This window comes from Zea mays, chromosome 9 (assembly GCF_902167145.1).
Source record: "Zea mays cultivar B73 chromosome 9, Zm-B73-REFERENCE-NAM-5.0, whole genome shotgun sequence".
NCBI lineage: Eukaryota > Viridiplantae > Streptophyta > Magnoliopsida > Poales > Poaceae > Zea > Zea mays.
The window spans coordinates 155,895,884-155,917,758 of record NC_050104.1 but is presented as its reverse complement, the minus strand read 5'-3'; the positions used below and the strand labels follow the sequence as shown (position 1 = coordinate 155,917,758).

The 21,875-nt window shown below is 44.6% G+C and overlaps 1 protein-coding gene and 2 long non-coding RNA genes across 3 annotated transcripts; 2 read left to right on the top strand and 1 right to left on the bottom strand.

The window, feature by feature from the left end:
- Window positions 1-5,742: 5,742 nt before the first annotated feature.
- On the bottom strand, window positions 5,743-7,136 carry LOC109942323 (uncharacterized). The gene is made up of 2 exons (XR_002265055.2): window positions 6,824-7,136; window positions 5,743-6,326 (listed from the first exon to the last, which is right to left on the bottom strand). It is a non-coding gene; the product is annotated as an uncharacterized lncRNA (long non-coding RNA).
- Window positions 7,137-11,872: 4,736 nt separating this feature from the next.
- On the top strand, window positions 11,873-13,138 carry LOC100216576 (uncharacterized). Its single transcript, NM_001142993.1, has one exon. It carries the CDS (start codon window positions 11,979-11,981, stop codon window positions 12,744-12,746), a length of 768 nt encoding a protein of 255 aa, NP_001136465.1. The 5' UTR covers window positions 11,873-11,978; the 3' UTR covers window positions 12,747-13,138.
- Window positions 13,139-17,997: 4,859 nt separating this feature from the next.
- Window positions 17,998-21,024, top strand: LOC103639489 (uncharacterized). The gene is made up of 2 exons (XR_559476.4): window positions 17,998-19,073; window positions 19,861-21,024. It is a non-coding gene; the product is annotated as an uncharacterized lncRNA (long non-coding RNA).
- Window positions 21,025-21,875: the final 851 nt, after the last annotated feature.

Here is a 21,875-nt window from a genome sequence, read left to right as displayed (position 1 = left end):
CTACTTACACATTACTGCTGGTCAGGTCGGGTCAGGGTCCGCTACTCCGCTCCGCCTGCATCGCATTCCATCTTCGATTGCGTTTGCGTGTCATCCGGATCCGGGGCCATCCCCTGCTTTAACCGCTAGCTGGCCGCCTGCCTGCCGAGGCGGGCTCGATCGGTGCTCCGCTCCGCTCCCGGCTCTCCCCGCGCGGGCGGGGCACGCGTTGCCATTACTGCTGCTAGCTCTGCTCCGTCCCGTCCTCCTCACATATGCATCTCTCCTCCCACCCGCCCCGCATCGCTCTCCGCCCTCACATGCATTATGGGCTTTTGCGGTTAACCGTCGTTTTTCTTTGGCTCGCCGCGCCATCAAGGCTAGGTCCGCCGGCGTCGCGGGCCTGGGTTAATAATAAAGCAGTTTCCCTTCCCCCGTTCGTGGTTCGTTGCCGGCCGCGGCCGGATTCCGCCAGGTTCCTCGATCCGTCCATCTCTCCGGCTCCGGCCGAAAGCGGGTGGGTAGCTAAGCCTAGCACAGACCTGGACGGAAAACCACCATTAATTATATATGGAACGGCGATTCGACTTTCCGTTGGGGCTGTGTGTGCATGCAGTGGTGGATGCGACCGCATTCAATTCGCGTGACCGCGGGAAGCTAGCGGATAGGATCGTCATTCATGCATGTGAAAGATCCAATCCAAGGATCAAGCACGTCCCGTTAAGATTAATCGCCTTCGATCGTCGTCGTTCGTCTGCCAGCTGCTAGCTTGTACTACAACTACAAAGGGCGTGCATATATACCAGTATATATCTGGATCATACAATCTCGCTGCCGGACTGAAAATCCAAACAGGCCGGCCGGCCGTCCCTACGTAGGTAGAAATGGAATAAAACCACGAGATACTACTATTACGCTACGTACTGACCAAGCGTACTGGCCCGCGGTCCGCTTTAAAAGCTACTAGCTGTATCTAATTCTGTCCCGGCCTGACGGACGCAGTAAATGTGAATATCAGAAGTGTTGCACAATGGAGAGTAAATGAGTGTGTAGCAGCAAGAGAGTACGCCAGCGGCGCGCCGCGCAGTAACAAATTCATCGTACCCTTGCCCTCCTCCAGTCAGAAAAGCGGTCGTTGAATAGAGCGTCACCATATGTACATACGTACGTGCACATTAGTTAGATTAGTTCTGATTGTGGGTTTCGTCACGTTAGTTTAAACACCCGCTCTTGGTAGTAAATAAAAGTTAGCAACTATGGATAAAGATGTTGATTTTTTTCTTCTTTTTATAAAAAAAATAGTGTCAGGGGGTGTTCCCCTGTTCCTCCGTAATCCTGACTGTTTATCAGAACCTTCCATGGCAAGCCAGAGCCTTTCCAGCAGACACGTGACAACACACAAACGCAGCTCTAGGCTCTAGCAGCAGACACGTGTCGTCCGTGCGGGGCCTGAGAGCCGGCAGGGCGAGCGGCGAGAGGCTGAGAGAGCTTGCGTATGCGCACCGGGCAGGTGGCCGGAGCCGGAGCGACGATCGGATTCAATATGCGGCTGCCTAGCTCCCTCCCCATTACTCCGACTTCCAGATTTGGGTCACCAAGTGAGACTCCGATTTAAAGCGGCCCAACACCCCCAAAATTTACAGCAGGGGGGAATAAATTTTCGCCAACCTTGTCTTTAAATTAGGAGTGGGGCCGGCGTAGGCGGATTTACCGGGATGCTCCCTTGCGTCTGCCTCTCCTCAGCAGGAGATTAGTAGCTGCGTGGCCTTTAAGGGCCCTCGCCGCCTCTGGCGCCGCTGCAATTGCTATGATGCCTGGTGCAACGCAATTGCTCCGTTGTACTAGTACGTTTCGTAGCCGGTCTAGGCTAGCATATCGTACTGCCTGCTACTACTACTGGCTACCACGTACAGTACGTATTCTACGTTATGATGGGACATATGTCACAAGTGATGTGCATGTTGGGACATGGTCACCGTACGTGCACCTTGGTATTAGGAAGACAGTCCCGCAGGATAATCGCAGTGCTAGCAAGTTCATCTTCAATCTCTGTCTAGCAACTTGCAACCTAGCTAGGAGTACTGGATGAACATGAACAGTGCTGGTCAAAGGCAAGTTAATTAGCTTTGGTTTGGAACTTGGAAGTGACAATTAATCATGGATGCTGGACTCTCGTGACCTCATCATCGTGACTCTTAATGACTCGTTGACCAGGACGTACGTGCTGGGGAGCTGCAGCGGAGAAAGAGAGAGAGAGAGCATTCTCGATCGGTCAAGATTTATCGTTGCAAAAGATGTGGCCATATGCTGATATGCATGCAGCTGTTGTTTCTAGCTTTACCTGTCATTTTCACCCCATCAACGCACCGCTAGATACTCTCCTATCTACCATCGTTTGCATGGATTTTACTCGGTGGGTTTGGGCACCTGCTGCTGTTCCAGTGCAAGACGAGGAGTGAATGCGGCCGCTGCAATTATATCGGTAGTTCCACACATTTGAAGATCCAAAGGAGTGTACAAAGTCCCGCTTCTGCTTCTGCTTCTGCTCTAGTTATTATTGATTGACGTAAATTTAAGAGCTGGACGGGCGCTCTACGTACAGCCCATGTGTAATAGTGTCAGACGGGACAAAAAATACAGAATGGGAAATGAGAAATACAGGTGCCATACTGCCATGGCCACCCAGAATCTGTAGCTATATCTTTTGAAAGAACGTGTATAAACGACTGTATATTTGGGAAGGACGCAATGGCAGGCTTTTGGCTTTTCCTCGGTGATTTGGCATCTACCTCAGAGCTTCTCTTCAAGATCAGGATTCAAAAACGCCGAGAGCCATCGATGCTCGCCCGTGCAAATTCACAGGCTGAGTAGTCGGCCTTAGGTCTGCAAATTCAAAGTGGACGTTTTCAAGCATCCTGTCATTCGAAACTCAAATTCTATCGCTCACATTTCTCTCTAGAATTTCGTTTCGAAAATTGGGGGGAAAAATTACATTTATTAGCATAGAATAATTTTCTCCTGTAAACCAGTACTAGTACATTGAAAGGACATATATACGCAACCATCGGTCCTTGCGATCGAGAAGGAATAAAGAAAAAAAACTGTCGAATCCTAGTAGAATTGGGAGAGCGGGGAAATGTGGACGGCGACCACTCTTGGCAACGTCGTGCAGCCCGAGTGAAGTGCACCGGTTCCCATTAACTGCCCTTCAATATCTGCTTCAATGCGCCCGCCCCTACGCAACGTGGCTGCTTTAATTTTTGCTGAGAATGGCGAGGTCGCTGGCCACTAGAAACGCTCCCCGCCGTCCGATGCAACACGACCGGTCGCGAGGTTGCGGCGTATGTGGATTGGGGGGCGAATATGAAGGATATGCACGTGTGCTTGGCTTGGCTCTGGCTGCTGCTCTGCCTGGTCTCTTCCCTGTTTTGCTGCGCGCCTGTCAACCCGGGGGCGAACAAGGGGTGCACTGTTCGTATTAAAATAAAAAAAAAAGGACGAGCCTTCTTTTATGCACAGAAGTGGAAGGGTAAAGTTAACAGCTTAACAAGCGGTTAAGCATATTGTACAATTATGCCATTCGGGTTTTTATAAGCTCTAGAAATTCTGGTATTTAGATATCTGAACTTGATGGATACTGTTATTTAGGTCACTCGAATTGTCTCGGGCACCGACACGATATTGTACAATTATCTCATCCGGATTTTATAAGCTCTAGAAATTTTGGTATTTAGATCTCTGAACTTGATGGATACTGTTAGCAATTAGCAAGTCAAAAGCGAATTCTTCTGACCATATTTTACTGACACGAAGTTCCATTTTAAGACATATTAGACCAGAAGTCTCGGTCGTTGAATAAAACCTCAAGTCGTAAATTATGCAGATGACTACACACCACACGCCATACGTGATAGCACGTTCTATTGCAACACACGCTGGCGTTTTCTAGTTTCACTGAAAGCACAACCACCCAGGCCGGCTTTTCCTTGCGGTGGAGTAGAAGTACTGTAGTTGGTACGTACGCACTCCTAATCCGATTAGGCTGCCGTGCGCACGATGATTGATCAGCAGCTGTGCATGGATTCCTGTCATACTCATACATGCATGGGGGGCTGGTTTCAACTTACAAGCTAATCTAATGTAAGCTGTGATGTGCACACGGTCCACAAAAATGACGTCGTCCTTCAATACGCAGAGAGAGCAGCTGTTGAGATGGATCATGAGGTGAGCGCCCTGTTGCCATGGAGATCGAGCCGGAGACGTGGCAAGGCGACGACATGGCATATAGGTTTGTTGTCTTCTCGATCTCCATAGAACTGTTGGCAGCAGAGCTGTTAGCTGTACAAGCATAAATGTTGGCAATGATGATCCTGTTATCTCTAGCATCTCTGCTGCCCGTCGACCTGAAACGACTTGAGAGCTAGCGCAGTAAACTGAACGCATAGATGTTACCATATGGTATATGTACGGTGGTGTGAAATTTTAATCAAAATCGGAATCCGAAGGCAAGCGTAGCGCGGAAGACACGATCGAGACGAGATCGAGTACGCGCTACGTACGTACGTCACCAGAATTGCTGTGTTGTCTTGTCGTCTCACACTGACGTCGTCGTCGTTTCGGCGGGCCGGTGGGATATACAGGAGGAGGAGTATATAATACGTACTACATGACGAGTACGTAGACTGCTGCTGCGCCGGTACGCACGTACTCCTACTCTACTCTACATGGGGCAATTAATATATATGGGGAGTTAGTAGTCGCCATTGGTGCACAGCGGGCAGGCAGGCAGGCCGGCGGTGGCTCGCGCTCGCCTGAGTTGGGTGCGGCCTTTAAGGCGGCGTTTACTGGAGTATACGCCCCGGTCTGATCAACTCAACCCCGGCGATCCTCATTTACACACCTGCTCTAGTGCTCTGCTCTGCATGCCGCCTGCGCCAGCCAGTTCGTGCACAGGCGAAGGCGCTGTTCATACGGATCGGACACGGCTCTGCTGCTGCTGCTGCTGGCCTGCTTCTCTGCTGGGCGCCGTGAAGTGAATTGCGTCACCGTCCGTGTGGTAGCCGCGCGCGTGTTGGCTTGCTCGACCGTTGGTCCTTCTACTACCACCACCACTGCGTTCGGTTAACATGGCATCTGGTATTTATCAGGCCAATTGAAGTCCTCGTTCCTCCGCGTTCAGTTCGAATCGGACGTGTGGATACTGAATTAGGTGAATTGTTATTATAAAGATGTTACCGACTTGTCGCTGTCAACCTGCATGTGCAAGCTCCTGCCTCGTCGAACTGTAAGGAGCTTAGGATTTTGGTTTGGTGGCCCAGCAAAACAAGGCCGTTTCTTCTGATGTGTCCCATTGGACAGTGCGCTCTGTTTCTCTACAAGACTACAACCTAGCCCAACTCACACTTGAAAGAAGTTGGGTTAGCCCAACAACAAGGGCCTGCGGATGAAGGGCCCATCTGCGGACATTGGAGCTTAGACTCCCGCTCCCGTCACGTAATTTGCTTTGCGCGCTTGTGGTCACGCTATTCATGTCCAACGGGTAGTGTCAGGTCGGCCTGGCACGGTTCAGTATCGTGTCGGATCAGGCCGGCCCACGGGCTGGCTGAGGCAGGCCAGACCCGGTACGGTTATTCTTATACGGGCTATGTCGGATCGGGCCCGGACCCGTAAACACAAAAAAACACTCTAAAATTCAGAATTTAAAAATAACATTTAAATTTATTTTAGATTCAATTAATTATATTTATAAATTTAGATAGATACTTAGACAAACAATTTCATATACACATAAACACATATCACAATTCAGAATACTCTTATATAATAACATATCATCAGTATTATAGCTAAAAACAGACTGACAGTTACAAAATAAGTTCCTAAAACGGGACGTTATCGTGCCTACCAATTAACCGTGCCGGATCCGTGCCTGCACCGCGGGCCAGACAGCCAGCCCAAGCCCAGCACGGCTATCGGCCCGGGCACGGTTCTAGTCGGGTCGTGCTCGTGCCGGGCTATGACCGTGCCAGGTCACGGGCCCACTGCCAGGCCAGCCCATTTGGACATGTCTAGGTCACGCGGCGTGCACATGGAAACTAATATCATCTACACAACCATGGGCTGTCTAAAAACATAGACAATTCAAAATAAATAACATTTATAGATATGCAAAGATCTATATATCTACATTGTATCTATTTCGAACGGGAGGACACTTAACTGGGTTACGTGATCTACGACTATGATGCGAAAATAGTGGTCATACCTAGGGTGACAGTGGAATCAAGCTAGCGGGACTGTGGCGACGCGACGCGGTACAGTCAGACCCGCAACAGCTATGAAGACCTCTACAAAAAAACAGACACACACATAAACATGTCAACAAAATGTTTCGGCAGTAACTCCCTCCACATAGAGGTTTTCAAAACCTGCAAATAAAACTAACAACAAGCATCCACGTATAGATCACGACATGTATTCTATGCTCGTGTTGACACGATGGGTTTTCTCTCGCAATCGCCGTAATAGTGATGTATTGTATATGCATCTTCATCTTAACTATCAAGGTAAGTTCGAATGTATTGTAACGTTTGCATAATTCGAAGCATTCATATATATAAACCCGAAAATATTATCAAATATTGATAAAGTTATACCATATGACTATACCCTACTACCAGTCAAACATTATCGTCATCCCAAAATTACAACTCACTCCCAACATCAATCAATCAATCAACCAAACTAGTTTACCAAACTAGTTTATTGTATCTTCTATTTAACTCTTCTAGTTTTCACTGCCACCATCAATCAATCAACCAACTAGCAGTTATCAACAAGTTACCAAAAAATAGTGTACGCGCGTGGTGGCGTCAAGAAGGTGGCCAGAGCGTGCGGCGGCGCCGGGGAGGGACTGCGGCGCAGAGGAGGAGGAGCGGCGTCACGCACGGGGGAGCCGGGTCGAGGTCGGTGGCGGTTGCCGGGGAACTGCCGGGAAGGGGCGTCGCCGGGAAAAGGCGGCAGTGTCGGGGAACGGGCGGCGCAAGGGGCCAGTGGCCGCGCTCAATGGCTGGCCGCGACAGTGGTTGGCCGAGGACGGGGATGGACCGGCGGCGGCGCAGCGAGCCGGGCGCGGGTTGAGTGAGCGAGAGCGAGTGAGTGAGACTGGAACGGGACTCAAGCCCGTTAGGGTTAAGGGGGTGTTTGGTTAGAGAGACTAAATATTAGTCTCTAGTTTTTAGTCTCATTTAGTCTTTTTTTTTGTCAAACACTAAGACTAAAATATGAACTAAAATGATTTAGTCTTTAGTCCTTCACATATGTGCTAAAAGGGACTAAACCATATTAATTACACATTTACCCCTCATTTAGTTCAATTGTACTGATAACAGGAGAATGTTAAAGGCTATTTTAGTCTTATTATGAGTCATTTAATATATTTTTACTATTTTTAACCCCTAGAACCAAATATGTTAGAGACTAAACTTTAGTCCTCTAACTAAACTCTAGTCCCTAGACTAAAGAAACCAAACATGGCCTAAGTTAAAAAGCTTTGACGAGTACCCCTGGGTAAAACTTTTTTTATTTCTTATGTCCGTTCTCCGTTCCTCTCCTAGCGAGCTCCGGCGTTGTCGTTGCGTTGACTCGGTAAAACAGGAGACCTTGGGTCTCCAGACTCTCTCTACCACTACTACCACGCCGCGCAGGCGCAGCGGTATGCTAGAACCGCTCGCGTCCCGCGTCGGCCAAAGTAGCGGTTGACTTGGTACATGCATGCATGGGTACAGACTACAGAGTACAGACCTCACCATTAGTTCACCGATCGCATTCCCTCTCGACCCTACTGCTGTGGCATCACGCCATCACGGTCACGGGACAATTGCGCAAGTTGCAGCTTAATTAGGACTTCAAACGCAGATGCGGTCCACGCTGACTAGTTGTTGCCACCGGCCGGACTACATTCCATCACTAGTTCTGTATGACTCACTCAATCATCAGCAACCGTGTCTAGAGAACTCTCTATTGCGTCGCACGAACATTGGTTAATATATGCACATGCATATCGATCGATGGACGATGATCATTGATTGTCAAATGTTTCGGGATTTTGACAAGGACGAACTCCCCTTGTTCAGCCTTAATTTTGGAATCATTACTCTCATCCCTAAAGTCCTTCATGCAAATGTTATCCAACAATACAGACCAATATGCCTCCTTAACATGAGCTATAAGATTTTTACCAAGGTAGTCACGAACAGACTAAGCGTGGTAGCACATAAGGTAGTTAGCCCATCACAAACTGCCTTTATTAAAGATCGAAATATACTCGAAGGAGTGATCATTCTTCATGAAACAATTCACGAATTACATCGAACAAAACAGAGCGGAGTAATCCTAAAACTAGATTTTGAGAAAGCATACACAAAGTACGGTGGCCGTTCCTTTTACAAACACTCCGGATGAAAGGCTTCTCGTCCAAATGGATTTCTTGGATTGAGACTTTCATTTCGGGCGGCAGTGTAGCTGTAAATGTTAATGATGATGTCGGACACTACTTTCAAACAAAAAAGGGACTCCGTTAAGGGGATCCTTTGTCCCCCTCTGATTTAATATTATGGTGGACATGCTGAAAGTTTTCATTAGTCAGGCAAAATTGGACAGGCAGATTGTGGGAATCATCCCCTATCTAGTTGATGGTGGGCTTTCGATCCTCCAGTACGCAGATGACACTATACTCTTCATGGATCATGATCTGGACAAAGCTCGCAATTTGAAGCTTATTCTATTTGCTTTTGAACTAGCTTCAGGTCTTAAGATTAATTTCCACAAGAGTGAGTTGTTCTGTTTTGGGGATGCCCATGAGCAGGTAGAGTTGTACACGGAACTCTTCGGGTGCAAAGCCGGCAACTTTCCAATCAATTACCTTGGCATCCCAATTCACTTCAAAAAATTAAGAAATCGGGATTGGGCTAGAGTTGGAGAGCGCTTTGAGAAGAGACTCAATAGCTGGAAAGGGAAACATCTCTCCATCGGAGGTCGTCTGACTTCGATTAATTCAGTTCTTAGTAGCCTTCCGATGTATACGATGTCTTTCTTCTCCATCCCCAAAGGAGTTATCAAGACATTGGATTATTTTCGTTCAAGATTCTTTTGGCAGGGGGATGAAAACAAAAAAAAATATAGGCTTGCTAAATGGTCTATTATGTGCCAACCAAAAGACTAGGGAGGAATTGGAATCCTAGATTTGAACACTATGAATAGAGCCCTTCTTAGCAAATGGTTGTATAAATTGCTTACCTATGATGGTATGTGGCAACAATTGCTCCGTAATAAATACATAGGTTCAAAATCACTGGCTCAAGTGGAATGGAAAATTGGTGACTCCCACTTTTGGTCTTGTCTAATGAAGTTAAAACCAGACTTTCTACGCTTCGGAACCTTTCTGGTCAATGACGGATCTCAAGTAAGGTTCTGGGAGGATAGCTGGCTGGACGGGTCCCCGCTGAAAGATCAATATCACTCCCTGTATAACATTACAAGACCCAAATCAATAACTATAGCGGAAGCTATGAGCTCCTTCCCTCCTAACTTTTCCTGGCGACGACAACTTTATGGATCCAACTTGGTGGATTGGATTTCCTTGTTGTCACGCATAGAGGGTTTGGAGTTGTCCCATGACCGTGATACATTTTATTGGAACCTTACCCCAAATGGGAAGTTCTCGGTAAAATCGTTTTACACAGCCTTAAAGTTTAGTACTACCCCTAATGTAAACAGAGACATGTGGAAGATGAAGGCCCCTTTGAAAATTAAACTTTTTTATGGTATTTACGAAAGGGAGTAATTCTCACAAAAGATAATCTGGCCAAACGAAACTGGCATGGAAGTTTAACTTGTGTTTTCTGCCATAAGGAAGAGACCATCAACCACTTTTCTTTGAGTGCCGTTTAGCTCGGTCAGTTTAGAATATTGTACAAATGGCTACCGGCTTCAATCCACCGCATAATGTAGAACATATGTTTGGGGGATGGCTTCTGGGCCTGAATAAAATACTGAAATCTGTGTTTCTACTTGGAGCGGCGGTCTTGTGCTGGGCTCTTTGGACCGGTAGAAACGATTTAGTGTTTGAGAAAAAACTCTATTGCTCTCCTTTGCAGGTTATCTTGTCGGTGTCACATTGCCTTTCACGATGGGCTATTCTACAGAGGAAGGAGGTTCGACCTATGGTTGTAACAGGATCACGAACCTTGGTGAGGGTGGGCATGGCGTTTTTCTCCTGGAGGCACGGGTGGCGATCTAGACTTCGGATCGGTTATCATTAGATCAGTGTCTTTTTGGGTTTTTCTTAGTTGGCTATGTGCATTAGGCAGAGGCCGAAAGTTCTGTACCAAGGATTTGTATCCTCTTGATGTAATGACTTGGTATTTTCAATATAAGCTTCCTTTATCTAAAAATATATTTTCAGAACACTTGTTACTAAACACTTGCTGAACGATAACCGTATGATATCTCATACTTGCTATAAATAATGCCAAGGACAAAAACATGTACCGTCAGAGGATGACTACTATGGTGAGCTAGATAAACGATAACCGTATGATACCTCACACTTGCTATAAATAAAGCCAAGGACAAGAACATGTACCGTCACAAGAGGACTACCATGGCGAGCTAGATGAGATCTAGTCCGTTGTCCGCCAGTCAACCACGTCTGTGGAGAAGTTATCTTACTGCAGTTTATTTTATTTAGTTATTTTTGTAAAACATTTCGTTATGTGTAGTTTCTATATACACCAAGTCGTCATATATATGTAAAATTTGATCCTGACATATATAAAAGGTGTATCTGGATTTACACTTAAACCTGGGTGTGACGGTACTGGCGTTGATGATCGGGTGTTCAAAGGAAGCTTGGACCGATCAAGGTTTGTTTCCTACGAGGATATCTATTTGGATCGTTACAGTGTTCGGAAAACTTAGATATATCAATGTTAGTTAATCTACATTAGGATCACTAATAAGATAGTGTTTGGTTTCAGAGTCTGTTGGGATGGAGCAGCTCTATACCAGAGAACGACTCTATTCGAGAGATTTTGGGAGCATAATGGTTGAGTATTCGAACATAATTTTTTTAGTCACCCTGTCTTATATGAAACCAATCTAAACAATAATAAATTATAAACTAAGTAGCTCTGTCCCCTCTATACTCGGTAACCAAACATTAAAATATTCTCGTCAGATTAGTCCACCTCCGGCTGGTGGAGCGTTTTTATCCGGTGCATGCTTATATTGTTGACGCCGTGCTAATTCAATGACAGGGACTTGACTACTTGAGTGAACATGTTGCCCAACAAAGGACATATTAACCGACCGAGCTACGCTTAGTTTACACATTACTTCCTCGAGGAAAAATACATTCGACACTAAGCTATGCTTAGTTTACCCATTACGTAATTACATTGCATTCTTGAATTTAGACCAAACTATGAATAGGCTTGGGTGGTCTGCTACCACTCACAAAGTCACAGTTATTTATTAACCCATGATCTAACTGCTTTTCCCCCGAGAAAAAGAAATAATGCTTGGAAATCTTACGTCCGACCAAGTCTGTGTGTCCAAAATCCCCAAGGTTTCAAGTATTCCACACAGCAAACACATTCATAATAACACGTACAGTTATAGGTCAACGTCAACGCAACGCATGGGCCACTTGTTGCTATGGAGGATAATGTATAAATGTAAAGACTTATCTTGACAAGGAAAACGCCAAATATGATTGAAACATTGTTAGAGCTAGCTCAAAGACTCAAATGATATGAATTACCAGCCGACATGCTAGTGTCCCTCTATATAACTGATTAGCTCCTGAATGCCATGCCCAAACCCAAACTCCCCAGAAACCAGGCTTAGCTTAGCTTAGCTTCAGAGTTCTCCTGCGTGTTCCTCTTCCTCCCAAGTCCCAACCAAAGAAAAACGCATATCCTTGTTTGGCCATCGCCATGGCGTCTGCTGGTCACCGGAGACACTTCGCCGACCCACATGTGCTTCTGAAGACGCAGTACAACAGCAGTTCCCGCCACGTATGCGACATCTGCCGGTCCAAGCTGGCCGGCCTCACCGGCTACCGCTGCAGCGCCTGCGACTTCGACATCCACGAGGCTTGCGCCAATTACTTCAAGGAGACAATCTCCTTCTTCGCGCACCCCTGGCACACCCTCACGCTAAGCCGCATGCCCAGTTCCTGCGACGGATGGTCCTGCGACCTCTGCTGGGAGGGCTGTCCGCCGGGAGACTTGGTGTATCGCTGCACCGATTGCCTCTTCGATGTGCACCCTCTCTGCACCATGCTCCCGCAGACCATCCGTAGCCCCCTCCACCCACGGCACGACCTTCGCCTGGTCCCTTCAATCGGCACGTGCATGTGCGGCTGCGAGGAACTGTCCGTGTGGAACTACGTCTGCTCTTGTCCGTTGAAAGTAAACATCGCGTGCGTCTCCGGCGCGCCCAGCAGTGGTCGCCAGAGCACTGACTACTGTGGCCGAAGCAACACCGGCAGTGCTCATCATGCCAGCGCCGCCACCGCGCAGGTGAGTTCTGCTTCTGCATGCGAAAGTAGCAGCAGCGGCCAGAGCCTTCCCGTCCGACGGAGCCGTCGTTCCTCCGTCGCCAAGTTTCTTCTCAAGACAAGCTTCAATGTCGCGGTCAACGCAGCAACCGGAGGCTTGGCATCGCCGGTGCTCGATGTTCTATCGGCGGCCTTCAGTTGATTGCTACTATACTATGTCGTCCGATCCCTCCCGCGGCGCCCACCTCCACCTGCCATTCGATTCACCGCCTGCCGCTCCTTTGCCTTCAACTATTCAGTTCGAGACTCGATAAGAACACCGAGTGCAGTCTGTAATGTCTTTGCTGTATTCGGTTTTCCTGTTCTTTTCTTATGCCGTGAGCTATGGAATTATGGATGTAATATATGCTGCGTCAGAATCCTCCAAGGCTCCGTTGCTCATAGGAAAGCAAAATAGTGCACCTTTATTTTGCGCGAATGATTATGGTTGGGTGTAAGGTCATTTTCAGTGTATAGTTTCATCATACTGTTTACAAGTTTGTCACGCGCGAATAAGGTAATATAGTTGTTAGAGCAATACTATAAAACTCTCTCATATCCCTCTTCATTAAATTACATGCCATATCATCCTACTTAAATCACATGTCATATCATATCATCCTACTTGTTAGAGCAAGTATATATAATAAGGTAATATAGTTGGACTCTAAGAGATGGCGCATTAAATTTCTACTGATGTGAAGAAAAAAAGAAATGGAGAGAGAATAGAAGCAACTGCTCACTAGTAGCCATCTGAAAACGGACTCCTGATAAACTCAAGACAGTCTATGAGAAGAAGGGTGGACCACGTATTAAATATACAACTTGTATCATTGAAAGGTTATTATATGACTATACTTTTAGTTGGATAAATATGACATGATAATATCATAAAGCCCGTTGTAAGCTATATCTTGCTTTTACTTATGTGGCATATCATTTAATGAGGATAAAACTCTCATGAAATACCCACTACCAGTGGCCTAATGCACCCTCTGACCAATCCTCAGAGTCAATAGGAAGCTCCGTGGCTAGACGTCCACCGGCACGAACTCGATGAGCTATATGTTGTGTTTGTTTCAGTTTTTTTAGGATTTTGGCCGCCATAATCTCAAAGCAGAACTAAACGGGTAGCTTCCTGGCCAGCTTCTCTTCCAAGCACTTCATAACGAAGCGCCCGCACAACGGCCTGCGAGAAGCGGCCAGCAGGCCGCGGCGCCCAGAAGTTGCTCGACTTCTTGCCTACTCAGTAAAGTGACGAAGCCTGTGACCCTTCTCCCACACAGTTAGGTTGCCAAACACCTAGATTCTTATCAAATAACTTTTAGAAATATAAACAGTAAGATCTTCTCTCTATTTAAGAGCAAGGGCAATGATTTCGCCCGATACCGGCGAAATAATCTCTAGTGTGGGCAGCAGTTAATGGGACACAACGTGGACAACAACACATATATAGCCAATCGGCACTTGGGCAGCACGTGTAGCAGCAAGTAGCAAATGGGAGATGAGAGAACACGTCTCAGCCGGGTTTAAGCAGGCGCTTCGCGAAACGCTCGTTCCATTCTCTCTCTTCTCATCTCTGTCCTCCACCTAGGATTTAACCGACTACTCGCTCATCATTCTACTTGCTCTAATTGAAACAGTAAGATCGTCTGTCTCCTTATTTGAAAAAAAATGAACGTCTCTGAAAATTCATTCTGCAGTAGTTATATCAACATGTGGAGCAGCCTTGTCTGGCCCTCAGCTCGGGAGCTTGTCGTGGCAAGCGCCGGTGTTATCGAGTGTCACGGCGGTGGCGCAACCGTCGGAGCTCGACCGTTACAATACCGTTCGCCGCGGTAGAACCTAGTGCGACCTGTGTGTTAGACAAGATAAGATCTGCTTATTTCAACTTTTTCTGATGAGATTTTTTAAGAATCTAGCCGTAGGGGATTATATACAGAGAAAGATAAACGAGTTTATAGGATTTAGAATCTAAAAAGTGACGGATTATTAATATCATGATGACTCAAGTGATTCTATGTTCACGTTAATTTTAAATAATTTTCATCAAAACTAATCTTATAAAATCAGACTGAAAAACTAGTTGTTTAACTTCTAGTGGTTAGAACTTGAAAAAAAAAGAAGATAAAACAAACCGGGTCATTCACGGTTGACCTGGTCAGCATGGGGTCGTGCCTCGTGCGGCCATGCAAGGTAGCTAGTACCAAGTTGCACAGCGTCACATCACATGTCCATTCACCGGGTAACGGACACTTGCGCGTCTTCAGTCTTCACCAAGGCTCAAGCCAAGAAGAGACGCGAACGCGAGCGGCCTATCTTGGATTTTTTGGTATCCATGGAAATTACGGTCGTGCGGGTAGCGCGTCGACAAGAACCCAACAAATGATCACGGCGGCTTTGGTGGGCCTAGTTTGGAAGTCGGCAAACGACTTGGCACTGTTGCTGGTCGGGGTCAACCCACGCTGAAAAATGGGTTAGCTATCTCATCTCCTAGCTCAATTACTATTTCAAACTTCTCTATAAAAACAATCTCATCTACAGTTTCACACCCTCCTATTTTTCACACTCTACGAGAGATTGTCTTAGACCCACTTATATTTGTTAGAATATTTATAATGAGTAAGACAAGTGGGTCATTCTAATACTCTCTTTGTACCAATTTATAATTCGCTTAACTTTTTTAGTAAATTTGACTTCGTTTTTTTTTGCAACAATGAAAAATTCAAAGTTATATTTAAAGTATATTATATGTAAACGATATCAAAGCAAAAAAAATAATTGTTAGAAACGGAGGGAGTACAAAACTTTGACCACTGTTTTTTAATAATAATTTGATTTGAATCAAATCATGAGAACTATTTTTAGATACTTGACTTTGGACTTAATTATTAAGACAAGTAGACAACCCTAAAAACGTGTCTTGTTTGTGACCCGGAGGAGAATGTCTTAATTAATTAATAACTTTATAATAAGTGGTTTCTAGTTCAAATAAGCTGATGAGCTAGTGAATCTTATTTAGACGTGTATAATATACAGTAGGACAGTGGGATTTTAAAAAACAAATAAAATAAAAATATAGGCACTCTTAGGTAGTGTTTGGTTGAGGAACCAAGTAGAACGAAGCCGTTTCATCCCTGATTCTAGGAACAGAGTGACTTTGTTCTGTGTTTGGTAATCTGGAACGGAGCGGCTCTGTTTTTTGTTTGGTTGCAGAGTGAACGGAACGGAGCGTGACTGTGAGAGCGGGATGGGAACGGAGCGGCTTCGTCCGGTTGATTTTTTTGGAGCGGAATGGTTCCGGATCTGAGGAGAATATTCCCTAATTGGAGTCATTCCGTTCTAGTTACTTTGTAACCAAACAGCAACAAAACTGGGACAGAACGGCTCCGTTCTATTTGGCTCTTCAACCAAACACTACCTTAGAGTCTATTTGGTTTTCTATCAAAGGCATCTTGTCTAGCTTTGCTGTCTTAGTTCTCCAATTCCAGCAACTAAATTTAGATAAGTTACGCGTTTTAGATAGAAAACCAAATAGTTTCTTTATGTGTGCATGATGAAAAGAAAACAAAATGTATCAGTGAAATTCGTAGAGACATATAGTATAATTGTATGTGCGGTAGCACAACGTAAGCCATAATGCTAAATTATTTATAGATTAGGTGTGGTTCCTGTGAAGTCATTAGTATTACTTTTGCCGGAATTCAGCTCTTTTGCCGAGTGCTCGGTGCTTTACCGAGTGTAATTTATCGGGCGGCGAAATAAGACTCTCGACATAGACTTAATTTAGCGACGACAAAACACTCGGCATAAAAAGACACTGAGCAAAGGAGGTTTTGCCGAGTGTCAAAGTCTCGGCGAAACGCGATGCTCGGCAAAGGGCCGTCAGCAGCTGTTTATAGTTGACGGTCGTTAACTTTGTCGAGTATCAGACGTAGTCACTCGACAAAATTTCTTCTTTGCCGAGTGTTACCTGGCAAACACTCGACAAACCATTATTTTGTCGAGTGTCTTTACTTGATACTCGACAAAGTACATTTATTTTTATCTTTTTTCCTCAAACTTTTTGTGATGTGTTCCTACAATATATAGACTTAAATGTCTAATTTTGGCACAATTATCAAAGTGTTTGTTATAACTATTAGATTTAGCTCGTTTGATTGAATTTCTTCGGATAATTCAGATTTGAGTTGCAAGTCACTCGAAAAATAGAAAACGGTGAATGAAAAAATAATATTCATGTTATTTAGAACAAGTTATGGCCTATTTCAGGAACAGTCCGAAATTTTCAATTACAATGCTCACGAAACATAATCGCGCACTTTCGATCAGTTGTGTTTAAACTTGTTCAAAACACAAACGAAGTCATAAATTCATGAAACCTGTTGACATGTCATGATATCATATATAGAGACTCTAATAAAAAATTCACACTGTTTCGTGAAAGTTGTCACACACTATGTGTACAAACTTAGCCATCTTTCACATAAAATCATAAAACTTCAATGAAAAACGGCTAGGTTTCTACACATGGTGCGTGACAAGTTTTCACGAAACAATGTCAAATTTTTATCAGAGTCTCTACATATGATATCATGACATGTCGACAAGTTTCATGATTTTCTGATTTTGTTTGTGTTTTATACAATTTTAAAACAACCACATCCCAATTTACCGTTCATGTTTTGTGAGTATGGTGCTCGAAAATTCTAGTATGTTTCTGAAATAGGTCGTAATTTATGTTAAATAACATGAATATCATTTTTACATTCACTGTTTTTCATTTTTCGTGTGACTTGCAGTTCAAATCTGAATTATCCGAAGAAAAATTCAATTAAACGAGCTAAATCTAATAGTTATAACAAATACTTTGATAATTGTTCCAAAATAAAACATGTAGGTCTATATAATGTAGGAACACACTACAAAAAGTTTGGTGAAAAAATAAAAAATAAAACTTGACTTCAACTGAGGATTTAAACGTAACCAATCACATCCAATCGATATGAGTTAGGATGGAAACGAGCCCTCCAATCCATATGAATTAGGATGAAAACAAACAGGCCCTAAAGTAATTCTTCCGTCGAAAGTTACAAACCGTTTCAACTTATTTTAGAGAATAAAAATATCTTAAATTTAAACAAATTTATATAATAAAATAATAACCCATGCTTTAGTAGGGGATTACACAATTTTAGGAGACGAAAAACATTAATTATTATTTTTATTTAATACTCCTCATAAACAAACATTATTTATATTAGAATCAAGTCCATAGCTGAACCATAAACTTGTAACACATACCGTTTTGATCCCTAAACTTTCACATTCTTTCTCTATAATAGAGCGGGGAGGGAATCTCGCTTCCGAGATGGTCCACGTCACCTTTAATTTCATAGCCGCAGGATCGCTGAGCAACGGTTCCGCAAACTCTCTTACGCACCACGCGACGTTTCGTCGGCAGCAGCAACAGAACAACCCAAGATGCTTCGAGAGCTCCTTCCCCTCCCTACCTCCTTCCCCTGCTCTCCCCACCACCCCCGCAGCGCAGGCCGCCGCTCGGGACCTCTTCCTCCCCAACCAAAACTTTATCTTCGCGCCCCCCTCAAACGTCGTCGTAATGTCGGCGCGGACCGTCGCCCGACCCCTCAAACAGGAGCATCGTCGTCCTGTCGGCGCGGGGTGGAGCGACATCCTATCCTTCGTGTGCCGACTTCAATTGGAGCTCCATCCCCTTCTCTCTTGGACATCGTCCCCGTGCTCGAGCCGCCATGACGCGGGAAGCCGCCCGGAACTTCTCCCTCCCCGCACCATCCTATCCTCCTTGTGTCAACTCCAATTGGAGCTCCATCCCCTCCCCACCTCAGACACCGTACCGTAGCGGTGCTCGAGCCGCTGCCAAGAGCTCTATTCTCCTCCCCCTTCCCCTCAAGCGATGTCGCCTTGCCCGTGTAGGACGGCTCAACATGTGGTAATCCATCGCTCTTTTGTCAAGTCAGCAACAGGGGCAACTGACCGGTACAACAAATCCTTTGCACGACGCTACCGGAGTGGCACGAGCTACCACGGCCACTAGACGTAGCTGCCTCATCCCCTGTCTCCCTCCTTGCCTCCCCTGCCGATCTCCTCTTGGCTTCCTGCTTTACCGTCTCTAGAGTTCTAGATCCCCAAGTTTATTTTCAGACAATTCCATTTCACCTGTCATTCACATGGCCACGATGTATCAAACACCTTATCTTTGCACTGCACCGATGAAGGTCGATCAGTATTCAGTACCACTTGCTCTTCCATCTTACTACTACTAATTCATTGCACGTCTACATGACATTCAATAGAGGCTGAAATTAGTTGAGTGGGTTAACCTGTAGTTCCAGTATGCAAACTACAAGAACAACGTCTGCAACAAGAGTGGGAAGGGATCCTAAGGCTGGAGCTGATCAACCAGAGAGCGAACTTCGCCTTTGCGCTCTTCTCCGAATACTTCTCGGTGGTAAGACTTTAACTAATTCATCTCATGTCATCAACTTCAGTTATGTGTAATGAGCTACAACCATACACGATAGCTTGGTAGCAGCCATACACAATTCACTCTCACTTCTGTGTACAACGTAATGAACTAAATATGCACCAATGAACAGATTGTGCACACAATAAATAATCTTCCACAAAATAATATATCTGAGGGATTGCTATAAGTATACCTTTCCCAGGACGCTTTTCTTAGGCTGCTCTCTCCGGTCATACTGTTTCAAGTCAATTAGAAACTACAGGAAGCATGAAACTTCCATTAGAAACCAAATTCCAAGTTATCAAAATATAGATCACAGTCAACTATGTTCTTATGCAAAACAACCCAAAATTCTACAATGCAAAGGGCCGAAGGAAATAAATATAATATGCCTACATCAGTTAATAATTTCAGTATAACAAATCGAATATGCATGTATGGCATGCTTCCATCAGGTAATAGCTCAAGCCAATGTTTTTAGAAGAGTGAGAACTCCATGGCAACAAATTCTTGCTAAATATTCTTCCTATTAAATGGACATAAACGATAAAAATATTAGTGTTAGCAATAAACAAATGACAATATGCACTGGCACTGCATGTTAGATCCCAGATATCTTACTTGAAGAGAACATCTATGAGTAGAGGAAACTTCATAAGGAAATGAACATGTCATCAAGCATATCTCTTTGAACATGCACATCAGTAGTGTGTACAAACAGTTCCTACACCAGAATATATACCAATGGCATGTCTTGCAATAAAACCAGGGACCAGGTGACAGAGATGAAACCATCGAAAGCAACCATCCAAACCTTTTCCAGTGCTGCTAAGAAGGGATCAATTTTCTGCACAAAGATGCAAACTGTGGTGTCTGAGACAGCAGATCGAACCTGGACCAGGTATATTGAGAATTAATGGCTAAGCTGCTATTCTCTGCAAAAACGTCAATGTTCCTTCCCTTCGATCCATAGATGTGTCCATGTAAAAAGAGCAAGAGGCAACCAGTACACTTAGTTTTCAATCATCATTTTTATAGTAGCAATATGACGATCTAAGCCTCCAACAACTTCACCCCGTCAGAAACGCGTGCACCCGTGCGTCCACGTCGGCAAAAAAAACATGTGCGTAGGATGTTCCATCAACGGACGAGATTTCTTCTCAGCCTCCCCGGGCCGCTGTAGACGCCTGGAGAATTCTAGCGATGTGCAGTTCATAAAAAAATCAACTGTTTTCTAGAAGGGCGTATAAATAGGCATCGCGTGCCTAGCGTCGGCTACCGTGACTGCGGCGTCGGCGGCTGGGACCAGCGGCTGTGCGTCCCCTCTCTAGAAGCTTCGTCCGTCTTCACCATCTGTGCAGGTTAGGTGAAAAACGTTGTAGCCTTTTCCTCCCCAACAACGCATACTCTTAGCTAGGGTTTCAACGCATCTGACAGCTGAAGCTAGGGCGTCGCCACCGTCAATGTCATGGCACTCCCGCTCTGTTCACCAATCGCATCGACAGGTAACAATCCATCATCTCCGTATCACCTCCTTGGATCCTCCTCCGTTCCGTGACTTCCACAGCATGCCGCCAGGAGCCCTATCCTCAATCATGTCATGTCTTTCCCGCCGAGCTACACACCTTCATGAGCCCACCCCCTCCTCCCCCAAACGACGCCGGGTGACAAGGAGGAAAAGTAGTAATGACGACATGCAAACTGAATAAGATTATGTATTTTGAATACGATTCTAGAGATGCACACGCTCTGTTCATCAATGCTGCTACGTTTTGAAACTTCAGCATTTCATTACTGCTACAAATATATGTACACGGTAATATAATCTCTTAGCTCCTCATGTTGCTACATTTGTAAACTTCAATATTTCATTACTGCTACAAATCTATTTACAGTTCCAATTGACTATGGTAGCTTCCTTGCTTTCTGTTCTTGCCTTACCAGACTGAGCTAAAGTTTTATTAATTAAATCGTGATGCAATGTTGCATCAATGCTGGACTTCGACATTTGAATTTTACGTGCACTCTGGTTTTTATGTTGTTTACCGTCCATCTTTCTCCTAATCAATAAAATGCTTTGATTACTATTGACATAATGTGAACTTTAATTTATATGTTGTTTATTATCCATCTTTGGCCCTATCCATGAAATTATTTGATTCCTGTTCATATAATACTTAGAAGAATGTTATGTAAGCCTCGAATTCTCTAATTTGAGTTGCTATCCAGTTTAACACATTAATTCAACTCGCGCAAAGCGCAAGCAAGTTACTAGTTAAACATATGAGTCCTCTATCGCGCGGCGTTTGAGTGTCAAGCTATGTTAAACAGCTTACACATCTATATCTTTTATTTTAAACTACATTATATAAATAATACATTATATAATACAAAACAGTATTTTGCATGGTTATATATATATATAATGGCTGTAGTCTCACAGCCAGTGCAAACAGATCTAGACCCGTACGTGTCTATACGCTAACATAACATACTAGCATGTAAGCTTCATCTTCCTTTTCTCACTCACACACGAGCTCTATATGTCAGCATGCCATATTAGCATACGAGCATGAATTATTCTGAAATAAATAGAGGCATTCCCTGAGTGGCCTGAAGTACATGTGTTTAGCCATTGATCTTTTGAACGGAAACATGTCGATTCATAGACCCTGTTTGTTTTAGCTTTTTGGAGCTTCTGGCCACCAAAAGCTGTTGCGGACTGCCAAACGCTCAGCTTTTCAGTCAGCTTCTATAAAATTCGTTTGGTTAAAAATCATTCAA

What these genes read in the sequence shown, in the direction of transcription:
- LOC100216576 (NM_001142993.1), top strand. Translation starts at nt 11,979, where the DNA reads ATGGCGTCTGCTGGTCACCGGAGACACTTCGCCGACCCACATGTGCTT.